Source organism: Moschus berezovskii, chromosome 8, assembly GCF_049115385.1.
Source record: "Moschus berezovskii isolate FMDL1 chromosome 8, NW_MosBer_1.0, whole genome shotgun sequence".
NCBI classification, from domain to species: Eukaryota; Metazoa; Chordata; class Mammalia; order Artiodactyla; family Moschidae; genus Moschus; species Moschus berezovskii.
In genome coordinates this window covers 85,638,158-85,652,394 of record NC_142467.1, presented here as the reverse complement: position 1 = coordinate 85,652,394, position 14,237 = coordinate 85,638,158, and the positions used below count along the sequence as shown (strand labels likewise).

At 44.0% G+C, this 14,237-nt stretch overlaps 1 protein-coding gene across 4 annotated transcripts in view; it reads right to left on the bottom strand.

Annotated features, from left to right (window-relative positions):
* GRAMD2B (GRAM domain containing 2B) overlaps positions 1-14,237 on the bottom strand; it is a 73,910-nt gene that overhangs the window by 16,947 nt on the left and 42,726 nt on the right. For 3 of the 4 annotated variants that reach the window (XM_088838811.1, XM_055429254.2, XM_055429253.2), the window contains 5 exons: positions 11,921-12,040; positions 8,602-8,713; positions 6,225-6,291; positions 5,227-5,330; positions 1,071-1,166 (listed from right to left, as the gene is read on the bottom strand). In XM_088838811.1, coding sequence (XP_088694937.1) covers positions 1,071-1,166; positions 5,227-5,330; positions 6,225-6,291; positions 8,602-8,713; positions 11,921-12,040 — 499 coding nt within the window. Of the gene's footprint in view, positions 1-1,070; positions 1,167-5,226; positions 5,331-6,224; positions 6,292-8,601; positions 8,714-9,423; positions 9,426-10,978; positions 11,020-11,920; positions 12,041-14,237 lie in introns of all 4 variants that reach the window. The other variant, XM_088838812.1, reaches the window with a different exon arrangement.

Sequence of the window (14,237 nt, the reverse complement as noted above, 5' to 3'; positions counted from 1 at the left end):
TAGATGGACCAAGTTGCAAATTTTGGCTCCATTACTTACCAAGTGGGTGACACTGGGCAAATTGCTTATTTAATCCCTCTTAGTTTCTGTTTTCTTAACAGTCCCTACCCCTCATAGTATGGCAGTGTGGAATAAATGTGTACACACAAGGAAAGTATCTTGTGTACGTCTGGCAAGAAGTACCTGATACTTGCTAGCCATTAGTATTAAAAAAAAAAAACTCACAATATCTATCAACATATTTTCTAGCTCATCAGAATAGCGTTTTTTAATCTTCCCTTCTCTTTCCTTCCCTCTTTAAGTTATTCAGTAGGGTTAGAAATTAGCTTTTATGCTTTCATAAAAGCAGTACGGAAAAGATATAAAAAACAATTTCAAGTGAAAAATGAGTAACGAAACCCTTCCACTGCCTCTCTCTTGCCAAGAGGAAAGAGACACTGCTCTCCATGCAAATATCTCAGGTTGTCCATGCCTGGGGTAGCCCAAGGCCAATGACAACTCCAGAACTTCTGTATTGAAGAGGGGCAGTTAAGGCAACCTGGAAGCAGAGAGGGCCTAGATTGGGCCTGAAGCTGCACCCGAATAGCAGACCCCACTTTTATGTTTTCAGGTTGGCTCTGGAGAGGCACCAATGGAGGTTACGGGGAGACTGGCCACCCCCACCCCAGGGACTCCTCCTATCACCCTGCCTCACCCTGTGAACAAGGCAGTGGTAGTGTTTTAAATAATAATAAAGAAGTGAAATATATTCCTTTAGCCTGACCTGACCTGAAAGATGTTAGGGAAAGGGAAGTTGGGAAAGAATTTTAATTTTTTGGACCTTGGTCAAGCAAGTATAATGAAGTCAGCAGGAAATTCAAAACAGGCAATGATCAGAATAAATCACCTTGTCAAGGGAAACCACACTATACAAATGTCTGAAGGGGGCTGTGATTTTAAAAATTAGTCTTCTAGAGGAACTCCCAATTCATGGTATTTATGCTTCAGGGTCTTGGTACTTGGCAAGAGGCCCCTAAGGCAATGAAACCCAGAGCAGGAGAAAGCAGTGCCCACGCCTGCTGCGGACTCACCCTGTCTGTGACTGTCGCTATAATCAGGGCATTCGGCACCAGGAGGGCAGTTTTGGTTTTCTTTATCAAGGTTACTGAGAAAGCTGGAATTGAGATCTGAAACAGAATCACTGAGTTAACATGGGTTCAGGCTTCACAGAGCAGCATTCCAAAGCTTCATGTTAAAGGAAAAAGAAAAGATAAAACCAACAGCTGGCTCCTCAGTCTCCATGAAAAGGGAATCTTAAAGAGTGGTATGGGTGGGTCAGCGAGGTCTCAAAGTGGTGTTTACAAAGCTGGAGGATAAGTGTGGATCATCGAGTCTGTTGAAGGGTTTGGTGGGAAACCTTTATCTTTAGACATGGGAAAGGGAAAGTGAAAGTCACACAGTCGTGTCCGACTCTTGGCGATCCCATGGACTGTAGCCCACCAGGCTCCTCCATCCATGGAATTCTACAGGCAAGAGTACTGGAGTGGGTTGCCATTTCCTTCTCCAGGGGATCTTCCCAACCCAGGGATCAAGTCTGGGTCTCCTGCATTGCAGGCGGATTCTTTACTATCTGAGCTACTAGCGAAGCCCCTGAAGAATGCAAAATGTACAGTCATTTTAAAGGTGATCCTAAGCCCCTAAAGAAATTACGTGCTTGTGGTAACCCACTCTGAGCTCATCTCCAACCACCCTGCTCTCCTCTGTCCTTAGGGGAAGAGGCTGAAAGCACTGGTGTGGTAGACCCATTTGGGGACAGGAATCCTGGGACCTGAATTCTCAGTTCTGTTACTATCTACATGAACCATCCAACCTCATAAGCTGTCCTTTCTTGGCCTTAGTTCCCTGACTTATAGAGACAGTCTTACCTACTGCCCAGGATTTTCTGTGGATTAAATAAGATAACAGATGGAAAATACCTAGCACTCAATAAAAATGTCATTCATTTCCTCATCTGTCTCTTAAAAAAGAGAATGGGTAAAATAAAAGAACTCTTAAGTTCTTTTCTGATTCAGACAATAAGAAATAATGACGATTACAGCAGCTACCATTAGTTCACTAGATGAAAATTTCATTTAATTATGACATTCCTATAATGGAGATATTCAACAGATAAGAATGTTTGTTTAGAGAGGTATATGACTTTCACCAGGACTTTCCTGGTGGCTCAGATTGTAAAGAATCTGCCTGCAATGCAGGAGACCTGGGTTCGATCCCTGGGTCAGGAAGATCTCCTGGAGAAGGGAATGGCTACCCACTCTAGCATTCTTGTCTGGAGATTTCCATGGACAGGGGAGTCTGGTGGGCTACAGTCCATGGGGTCTCAAAGAGTAGGCCATGACTGAATGACTAACACACATGACTTTCTCAGGGTCATAAATAAGTTACAAAGATAGAATCTGAACAAATCTGATCCAAAATAGGGGTTCTTTTTTATACAATGAACTACAAGAATGTACCAGATGCCACAAATAGTAGATATTCCTCATATTTTAATCAAACACGGTTGATTTTTATGAGATCAACCAGGTTTGATCTCAAAGGAAAATGGATCACATCACTTTGATTCCCGAAAACAGAGGCACCCACACTCCTGGTAACAAGGGCCTGAATTCGCCCACAGGTGCACACATTCACGTGAATATAATTTTGTAAAAATGCTTTATGTATTCCGAAAGAAATCAACAAGGTCAGCTGGGGGGAGGAAGGCCTTATGCTAGTACTTCCAGCTTGAACGACCAAAGCTGAACTTGTAATTTTCTTAAGCTTAAATTTAGGATATTTGCGTTCATACTGAGGTTTACAAGATGGAGTTGTTCTACTGCCCCAGATGGGAAGACTATGAAGAAAGAGGGGCTGATCTAAATTAGACACTAGAGGAAAGAAAGCTATTTCACCAAAGAACTCTACTCACAAAACTTTTGAAGTTGGGGAATAATTCAGAAGTGATAAACTGGGATTATTTTGGAAAAAAGAACTTAGTATCTTCCAAGAAAGATGATGATATAACACTGAGTCTAATTTCGATTCTCAGTAGCAACACAAATGCACAGTGACAAGAGCTATAAATTTGGATTTTTGCAGAATCTGAGGCATGGAACACCCTTAAGATGGAGTTTTCAATCAATTGCTTCATAAGTATAAAATGACAACTAGATAACACTGGAGAAATAAAGCATGAATCATTTCTCTGTTTGAGCTTAGATGGAATGCGATACATGCCTGTAATTTTACTAGCATCTGAAAATACACACAGGCCGAAAAGATCTTGATTAAATTAAGATTACACTTTATTATTAACATCTCTCCAGGCAGGGTAGGGTGCTTAGAAAATTCCCCTTCCTGGTGCAAACTGTTTGACTCCTTTTAGTTCATGCTAGATCGCGTTGGGCCAAGGTCTGTTGGCAGGGAGCAAATTCTGCCAGAGGACTGAAGCCCAAGTTTCCATGACACCATTCTCAGTGGGGAAGGAATGTGCAAGTCACTATTGTTCTTATCTTCCCACCCCTCTTAGATTAGATACAGCACAGGCAAAAGCAATCCCATGTGTCCTTGTCTTGAAATAACCAGGTCAATCCTTTTTTTTTTTTGGTCAGTTCTTTCTTAGCTAGAGGAGGGATTTTGAAACCATTACTAGAATAATATTAGCTTGAAACCACTTACTGGCTTTGTGAATTCCTCATCCCTTAACAAAGGCTAATTCTTTGTTCTCTAATGTTTTCAATGCCTGCTGCTTTGGTCAGAGGTGTTGGCTTTTGCTATTCCTGAGAATTACCTTTATCCCACAGAACTGGAAATCAGTCCCCTTATCCACTCTATGCACAAGAGCTTATAATCCAGAAATCTAGAAACATGGTGTGATATTACTCAATATGGCTTTCCATTATACCGATTCAAATAATACTGTGAATCTAAACTATGTTTATCTCAGCACAACTCTATACAATAAAAATTACATGTTTGATGCTAGTCTGCTGACTCAAAACCAACATAAAGAATTTCCACTATATTTGTTAAGTGACCTTTATTTATAAGACTGCCAGTAGCTTTAGGGAGAGTATTTATATAAAACATATCTATCAGTCAAAACAAAAGGAGTTTTTAATCAGCTACTTCATGAATATAAAAGTTGTTTATTCATAATCATGAATCAGAATGATTAAAAACTCACCAAGGTCACGCAAACCCCAGGTGTCTCTTTGCCTCCTTGTTCGGCTTGACTCAACTGTGTGATGTGACGTCATAGCTCAAAGGGAAAGAATGTCAGTGGGAAGGAATGAGCTTTTTCCTTTCTTACACCAAACTCCCAAGGGCCTTGTTTTAAAAGGCGGTGCCCTGGGAAAACTACCAACTCCTTCAGGCTATTCTCCTTAATGGCTCAGGTATCGTGGGACTCTGTTCCCCTAAATCTGTATTTAGTGAGAAAGAAAAGATGTCAGCCTACTGGAGATTGTATATGACTCCCAGACCAGGACCAAAATGCTCCAAAGCCTGCTCATTTTGTACTAGTGACAAAAGGAGCTCTAATAAGTAGCTTATTTATAGGCCTGTTTGCCTAGATTTCTCATGGTAACTGTGTGAATGTGGTGTAAAATTTTTTTTTTAAAGAATTGTTTTGGGTTTAACGTATGTCTTTGAAACAAATTACCGCACACCCTCCATATGAAGAACTTTGAGTGTGCTGGTGACATCTTGGTAAAAAGGATTTAAGGCAGGATTTTAGGAGGGATATATGTAAGGAAATGAACGAAAAGAGTGCAGGTTGGGGAAAAAGAGAAGTTTGTGTCATCTGGAGGCATTTAGGGGGCTTCCCAGGTGGCGCTAGTAGTAAAGAACCTGCCTGCCAGTGAAGGAGATGGAAGAGACACGGGTTCTATCCCTTGGTTGTGAAGATCCCTTCGAGAAGGGCATGGCAACCTACTCCATTATTCTTGCCTGGAGAATCCCATGGACAGAAGAGCCTGGCAGGCCATAGTCCATAGGGTCACAAGGAGTCAGACATAACTGAAGAGACTTAGTACTCATGCAGAGGCATTTAGAACCTGTAGTATTTGGGACTACAGTAAAAGAAACTTGGTATAAAGGTATAATAATGACACAAATATTTACAGACATTGCTACATTTAACAATTAATATTAACAATATGTAAGAAAATGCAGGGTTAGTTTTCTTTTTAAAAAAATACTAACCTTAGTGTCTTTTCCAAAGACCTTGGAATGAAAACAAATCCAGTTTTCTGATACAAAGAGCTTCCCTTGGTATAATATTTCTTTCTGTAGAGCACACGTAAAACCTGAGAAGATATACACAGGTATAACATCACTTACAATTTCCATTTAAAATGAAAACGAAAACTGTATATATTTGTTGATGACTCAGGGATGGGCAGAGATAACACACTCATATGCTCAAAAGATCTCTCCCCTGTTTTTCAGTCATCTTTAGTGGAATAAAGCTATGGAGATGAGAGTTTGTTTTTTAATTCCAATTCTTACAAACTTCAGTATAAACATCAAAATAGAAAGGCAAGGCTGTCATTGCAGATGAGGGTTCAGAATGATGTTTCAAAAATCTGTTTGGGAAGGTGTGTCGTCCCTGTGCTAATGTTGACACTGCTGCCTGCCCCTCCTTCCCTGGGATAGTCATAATGACTCTTTTGAAATAGATGGTCTCATTGTGGGAAGAGCACATGACCCACACCTTCCTGTGTGGAGATAATGGTAGGAACCCAGCATGCTGCCTTAGCATTTGTGTACTGAGGGAGGCTGGAATGGAACCCTGGGTCCCTCTGCTCCCAGGTGGATCCAAGCAGGTGCTGAATGGTGTGCTGGGCCAGGTGTGACGGCTGAGCCCTGAACAATGCAGGGGTCGACATGTCTGTCAACCTAGGTCTGTGTTGCCTTCTTCCATTCTGGTCTTGCTCGTTATCTTAAAACTCAGCACGGTCCAATCACAATGCATCTTAGGACAAATATGGAAGGTGAGGACATTCTGGAAACCTCTGGGACAACTCTGTATCACATGGAGAGAGTCAGTTCCCCATTCTACTCTCTTATCTCTCAAAGTGCTGGGTGAGAGCTGAGTGAGGTCAGCATTATGGTCATTCCCCTTGGTGATTCAGTCCCCAGACTCTTTCACCCCCCAAACCAATTAGCATCTTTTCAAAGTCAACCAGGTCAGAACTCACTTTGCCTCAGGGGCTCCTCCGTGGGGACATCTAGAAACAGTTTGTGGAAGTGCATGTTTGCTTTGTCCTAAAAGGAAGACAAAACACAGACAGAAGTCACTGCTCTCGGCGTTCTTGTCAAACATGAACAAATTTTCACTTCAATTGAAATTACATAACAAGTCTCCCCACTCTTAAATAAAGAATCTTTAGGAATTCCTTCTCCCTGATCTTATAGTCTCCAACACAGTCCTTCAGTGAAAAACAGTGGAGATCACAAAATCCAACAAGATTAGTAACTTGATGACTGGACATGTATCTACAATCATGAAGTAGCTGCTGGACAGCCTTCTGCAGGAGTGGCTAGACGAGGGTATCCCTAATAAGAAATGAGGTAGAACTGTCAGAAATCTCACCAGGTAGTGAATCCCAGGGCACTCAAGATCCCAGTACTCTCAGAAGAGGGTAGTGGTTAAAAGCTCTGTATCATATCAGATAACCCTGAGTTTAAGTCTTGGCTGCACCTCTTCTGTGGTATGTGATCCTGGCCTAGTAACTTAACCTCTCTGGGCCTCAGTATTCTGTAGCTGCATCAGAAGGATGTCCTAGGGCTTAAATGGGGTGATACATCTCCAGGACCTGCTACTGGGTTTGTCCCTATCACTATTACCGTGGTGAAGGTATTTCCTTAACCAGTGCTGGGGGAGATGACAATTAGGATTTCACATGAAAGATTTAGCTCTCCAGGGCAGTAGAAGGCTGAAGAGTCTGAAATGCTACAAATCACTTCATCTTCAAGGCACCTGTATCCAGTTATGATAACAATGTATAGACAGCAATTTACAGCCGGTAAAGGGCATTCACAAAACACCACTCCCAGCTCCACAATAACCTGGGAACTGATGTTCGTACTGCACAGTTCAGGGACCTGTGCCTCAGGGATACTTGGGGACTTAACTGGCTCCACATATCTACTAAGAGGCAGAGCTGGGCCCTCTGTCCACAGGATCACTCTTCTTCAAAAGCATCCAGCAGGCAGAATCTTATGAGCAGAAAAGAGATACCACAAACTGGCCCTTGATGATTTATTATTTAAACTAGAAGTGTTCTCAATGGCATAAATGGTCCTAGTATTGCCATAAAGGTCATTCATATGACAGACAGTCCCCCCAAGACAACTAATTCATAGATGAACACTTCACATAAAGTAGGTTAGCTCCTGCTGCTTCTTGGAGTACATCTGGCATCCAGAAAGGTCCCTTTGATTAAAGCGAGATGTTGTTCTAAAACTTACGGTTACCAGTGGGGAAAGTGGGGGTGGGAGGGAGGCATAAATTGGGAGGTTAGGATTGATATATACACACTGTTATAAAGAAACAGATAACTAATAAGAATCTACTGTATAGTGTAGTAAACTCCAGTCAATACTCTATAATGGCCTATATGGGAATAGCATCTAAAAAAGTGGATACATGTATAACTGATTCACATTGCTGTTCAGCAGAAACTAACACAACACTGTAAATCAACTACACTCCAGTAAAAACTTAAAAAGCTAGGTGTTCTATCAGAGCTTTGCTGAGATTTTCTTGTTAATGGCTATAGCGAGTACTTGCTGCATGCTTGATTTAAAAATATCCTGGGCCATGAAATCTTAAAAAATGTGAATAAAAATCAAATTTTAAAAAGGCAGGGACTGATCTAAATTAAACGTGACATGACAAACAAATGCAATGCATGGCTCAATTGGATTCTAGAGAGCAGGGGAAAAAAAAAACCTCTGGAAAAGACATTGACTATTGGGACAACTGTGGAAACTGAAAACGGATTTTACATTAGTAATATTTTCATAAATTTACTATTCAGTTAAATTTCTTGGGTGAGTCAAGTTTCTTGTTCTAGTGGTTAGGAGACACATATTCAAGTATTTTTAGGAGTAAAGTGTCAAAAAACCCCAAACTGTTGACCCCAGTATGTCATACTCTATGACACAGATCTGTCTGGGTATATTTCAGAGCAGATTCTTCTGGAGAAGAATCAAAACCCTGTTCCAGGTTCTCCTCCTCTGTATGCACTTGGGAGGCCTTCTATTCACACAGATGCCTTATCAGACTATAACTGCAGTGCAAGGCTGTCACAGCTCTCCTGGTCTTGGCTAATTATTAGACAAGCACATGAATCTGGGTTGGCCCCTGCTCTCTGGGCATTTGTCAGAGTATGGGGCCACAGTGCAGGACCCACCACCATTCAGCATATGCTGCAGGGTCAGCTGTGAAATCCAGTGTTCTCTAAATCTGTACCTGCGTTAGTCCTGGCCCTTGAGTTCCTTCCTCCAGCTGGCTTCAAATCAATGCCCCTTTGGCCCTCTGAGACGATACACATCTCATTCCTAAATTACCTGGCTTGAAGATGAGGACTTTTTCCTTTCAATCTTAGAGTCATTCTTGCTTTCAGTTTTACAGTCGCTTTTCTCATTTGCTAAAGGGGCACCATCGAAACTGGATTTTGACCTGAGGAGAGAAAATCCAGGGAGTCTGTAAAATTAAATCTTTTATGCTACCCACTAATTTTATTACTACATCTTAATTATCACGCCAGCTCACACCAAAGCGTTTCACTGGTTTTCTCTTCTAGATATCAATGATCACTCAGTCCTCTAAAGGCATTTACCCAGCATGTGATGGGGGTGATTTCAGCAGCTGGTCATCCCAAACTGCAGAAATCATACCTGATGGAAGAAAGAAGTACTGATCGAGCTGTGAAGGTAATTATATCATCTCAAAAGTACTGCAGGCAGTATACAGAGTAGTACTGGAGGCCAATAACGGAAGCTGCAGCTATAGTTCAATCCAGGAATATTTTGGTTTCAAAATTCTGTCAATACTTCACAAGTGTTAATTGAGTGAGGTGCTGCATGAAATGCGTCAGAACAGACAAGGCAGTCTTTATCCTTAAGGAGCCTGTGCACACATCAAGCATCTCTTTAAAAAGGCAGTATGTGATACAGCATCAAAACAAAGCACATCACAGGCGTCAGAAGGAGATACAGAGACAATAAGTCCAACAGGAGGTAAGAGAAGAGACCAACAGGACACGGGTTTAATACACTGGGCCTGCCGAACAGGATGAGCAGGAATCGGGTATGAGGAAAAGAGAGGCAGATCATCACAGAGTGGGAATACAGAAGTGAAATCACGATAAAAAAGACCATTTTTGCAACTCCTTCCTTGGTGCTCGTGAGGGCAGAGGTCAGAGCTCCCCGACTTCTTTCCCAAACAATTCCAGTCCTGCTTCTCCATGTGGGTAGCATTTGCATCTTCAACCATACAGCAAACCACAGCCATGTCAGTGTGGATTGAGTGCACGACTTTTAGAGGTATATGCATGAACAAGTTTCGTGATACAATTATATAGATTTTTTTCTGTTTCTTGTGGGGAATATGGCACATGAAATTTACGATTCCACAACAGGATTCTTTAGATCAGGTACAGTTAAAAACAATGTTTGGTTCAAAGTGAATTTAAGAAGACTCTTAAGCAATTGGGGTGGCATATGGTAGGCTGCAGTCCGTGGGGTCGCTAGGGGTCGGACACGACTGAGCGACTTTACTTTCACTTTTCCCTTTCACATATTGGAGAAGGAAATGGCAACCCACTCCAGTGTTCTTGCCTGGAGAATCCCAGGGACGGGGGAGCCTGGTGGGCTTCCGTCTATGGGGTCACACAGAGTCGGACACGACTGAAGTGACTCAGCAGCAGCAGCAGCAGCAGCATGGGTGTGACACAGAAACAGAAATGAGGTTAGAAGAGACTTTAGGCTCTGGTTTTCTCAGCTATGAGGCGATGGACCATGCAATGTCCGAGGCCTCTGCCAGCCCCAATAGTTTGAATCCAAGATACCTATCATTCAATTCAAGGCACAGACATTTGGATTCAACTACTGGCCATTGAACCAATTTATGGATATAAATGCCTTTAGAATTCTAGGAATTACTTAAAAAAAAAAAAACTATGAGTAAACATTTGTATTCTACTTGAAAATAAAATTGTTTTTACAAAGGTCAAATTACCTATTATTTATATTAGCTACTAATTTGAATTTATCACCTCTATTGATTCAAATTAATAAATGTTAATGGTACTGTCAAGGCAATGATCAGACCTTTCAAAGAACTATGGGCTGTAAGCAACTGTGACAGAAGGGCCGCTGTGCCCTTGGTTTCAAGTGGCACAAGCCGAAGGGTTTGTCTGCATAGCACTGGCCTGAAGTAAGGGTGGGTGGGATGTTCATTTACATACATGATTTCTTTGTGCCTTTTCAACTTCTCACTTCTTACAAATGACTATGAGCAGGACCTGAAGCCTAGTGCAAAAATTTTTATTCAAAAATTCAGAATTTCCAGATAGTGAGAGCAGAGCCTTCAACCAAGTGCAGAGCCCTCTGCACTACACAGATCACACACTGGAGAAGTTTCACAAGCCCTGGGGCTTGGTGTAAGACGATGAATATTAGTCTCGTGTAAAGCCTGGGGAAGGCGGAGTAACACGTGTAGTGCATTTCAGAGCACCTGTGGTAGCCAGTCAATGGTGCTGAAAGTCACAAGAAACAACAGGCTTTAAGTCTTTGCTGAGTAAGGCGGGATGCTCTGACAGGAAAACAGCTGTAGAAAGAACGGTTGAAAGTGAGATGCAGCAAAACAGACTTGCAGAAAAGATGGAGAGAGAATTGGGAGTGATAGAAAAAAAAAAGCAGGGGGCAGAGTAAAGACTTAGGCTTGGTCCTGTGTGAGGAATAGATTAGCAGAGAAGACATGGGCTGGGGTAGCCAGGAAGGAAGGGAAAAGTGGGAGTCACTGAATCATCCTTTCGCAGAGGCCCAAAGACGTAGAAGGCAGCAGTTCTGACAGTTCCAATAAGGGGAAGAGAGCTATCGCTCCACTCGGCGTAGATGAACGGCCAGAGTTACTTGTGATTGATCGTTGGCTTAACCATTCTCCTTGAAGGGCAGAAAAGCAACTTGAAGTTCCTACTTCTTGCTTCCATGTGGAAAAAAGCACACAATTGGTACCCTTGAGAGTGCTGTGATTCACAGGGTCGCAAAGAGTCGGACACGACTGAGCGACTGAACTAACTGACCGACAGAGTGAAGGGGAGCAGAGGTCCATGTCTCAACCTCCTCTCTCCTCACAGCCCCACACCCAAACTGAGCCTGGTTTCCAGCACTGGCCCCCGGAAACAGGCAGTGCACCCCCTGCCCAGGGATCCCAGGCAAGGTTTTCTCCCCTACTCTCTTTTCTGTGGCTGCCAGGAAAGTGAGACGGCAGGTGTGCACACCCGTAGGCTGAGCACACAATTCAGCTGGGGTGGCCTCATCAGTAACCCTGCCAGTCTTTCCAGGTGCTTTCTAACTCTGTGCCAGAGAGGGGGCCACCCCGGCTTTATCACGTAGAAAATCAGTGCTTAAGAAAAGGGCAGAAAGTTTGCAGAAGACTGGGGCGGGAAGGAGAAGAGAGACTGCTAGGAAGAGCTCAGAGAGAAAGCAGGTGCCAGTGCCTGGATGTGAAGGAAAAACACCTCACTTCTTTCTCAGGGGCGTCCCCTGCCTGTAGGAGAGCTTCCATCTTAGCCACCACCATAAAACTAGAAACACCAGCTCTTTCCAGCAACCCCTCCCCCTGAAAAGCCAAAAAAACGGAGGGGGTCATGTGAGGACTCACCGCAGGGAAATGGTTCTTTTCTGGTCCTGGGACTCGGCCTCGCTGGACAGGGTGGGAGACAGCGCTGCTGGCGACCTGCATACCTTCTTCTTCTCCTCCACACCATTCTCAGCCTCTGAGCTGGGGAAGAGAAAACGCTTCACCTTAGACATCCAGGGTGGGGAGGGTGGAAAGACGATGACGTGACCTCACTTTTCTGAGAGTGGAATGATCTTCAATCCTGTGACAGGCTGAAGTCAACAAGGACAGCTGTGCCCTTCCCATCCCTCTATTTTGGCCCCTCCGCTGGTGCCAGAGGAGGAGCAGCTCTGGGTCATGCCGGCTTCAGATACACCTGCAGGTTTATGTGCAGGTAAATGTCTGGCTTTGCAGGCACTCGCTGGCTCCCAGGTCTGTGGCGCATGAGCCCTGTACTGCCCGGCTTGGCCCTGCCCAGCACGGAGGTGGCAGATCGCCTGGAGGCTGGGAGGGCCTCCTGAACCTGCTCACGTGTGGCCTCCTGCCAGGTGTGAGCCATCCCCCTGGGAGCTCCCACCTGTTTTGTTTGCACTTACATCACTTATCACCTTTTGTTGTAGTCCTATAGGACTTGGCTTGGGTGGTTACTAATTTCACCAAGTGCCTCTCTCAGCAATTACAATCTCTAATCGGCACCACCACCTAGGCTAGCTGGGAACTACTACCCACATTTCACAGAGGAAGAACCTGAGGCTCTTACATGGTGAATTACTTGCCCCAGTTCATAGAACTGGCACCTGTCTGAGTTGGGATTCAAACTCAGGTCTGTCCATCTGAGAGGCTTTTGTGTAGAAGGCCATACTCAAATTTTCTTTCTGTGTATTCATCCATCCCCCCAACCACATATCTATCCTCTGAGCCCTCTTACTAGTTCTGTGATGTGGGAGCCCCCGGCTGGGGTGAAAATCTCATTGATCTTTATACTGACCTCAGGGTCTAGGACAGTGCTGGTATGTAATCGTGTTTAATGGGCTTTTGGAAAACTAGGTCTGACCTTGGTGACAGAGGGAGAAGAGGGGACAGTAAGTCAGAGGGCCGCTGAACCATTAAGGGATGGAGGAGGGCCAGTGCGGTGGACACAGGAAAAAAGTTCCCACAACCTAGTCAAGTAAATTGAATAAACCAAAAAAAGAAAAAGAAATCCACTTGAGAGTCCCTCTTGAAGTAGGGAGACAAAGTGTGTATGGAACTTCAATAATCCACTTCAGCATTCCTTCAAATATTTATCAAGTTCTCTGAAGGGTCAGATTCAGGCCCATCCTGCACAGCACATTTGTGGACTCAGAAAGAGCCATGCCCAGTCAAAGGCACCCATGAAAAGGGGCTGTCTGTCTGACTGTAGCCCTGTGGACACATGGCCTGCCAGAGAAACGGTGCCCCTTGCTCTGGGCAGAAAGAGCCCAGTGCCAAGATGTAGAGGAAGCAAAGCGGCCTGATGTCAGCCCCTCCTGGCCCCACCTATCCTGACCAGGCACTTATGTGCAGTGCGGGGCCCTCAGCTTCCACCAAGTGGGTGACTCTGCTGCAGGGCCCCTAGCTTAGCACTGACAGATTTAGAGACCCTGCCCCTAAGTCAGCCCATCCAAGCCATGCCTGTCAATGACAGAACATTCAGGTATGCATAGGTTAAAATGGCTTCTATATAGAAAGTTTCCACCCTTCTCTTCCCTAAACTGCTGCCTGGTCTCCAGGACTGGTCCTCCCAGGAAGGTCCTCCTCAGCGACACAAACTCCCCAGAACCTCCCAGCCCCATCGCCCCATCTCTGCTGTTGCTGTCTCCATAACTCACTGGATCCCTCCTTGATTCATGCCGTGGACTGTTAACATTTTTTTCCCAACTGGCTTATCAATCCAACTATGAGACTGAGTTCCTTAAAAGCAGGGAACTTCTGTTTTTTCCACTACACTCAATTTAGCATTTTGCTTACTGTGGTCACTTGCCAGTGTTGACCAATACGGGATTGACAATTATTGATTCTGTAATGTCTAAAGCGGAAGTGCAATTCATCTATAGGCCAATTCAATTTGGGGTTTTTGTTTACTCAAAGACGCTAAGGAAACTCAAGCAAGCTCATTCCTAACACTGGTGAGATGATTCTTGCAGGCAGCCCTTATCCCAGAGGTCGTCTTGTCAGCAGCAAACTCACTGCTAGAATCCGAAAAGCAGACTTGCCTGTGCTTGAGTGAGGAGGCCGTAGGGGAAGAAAAAACCACTTCCTTAGTGCCTCTCAGTCACTGTAAAGTTAGTCAGTGAAGCTGAACTCTCACCGACAAGGGAGATGAAATAACAGGTCTCAC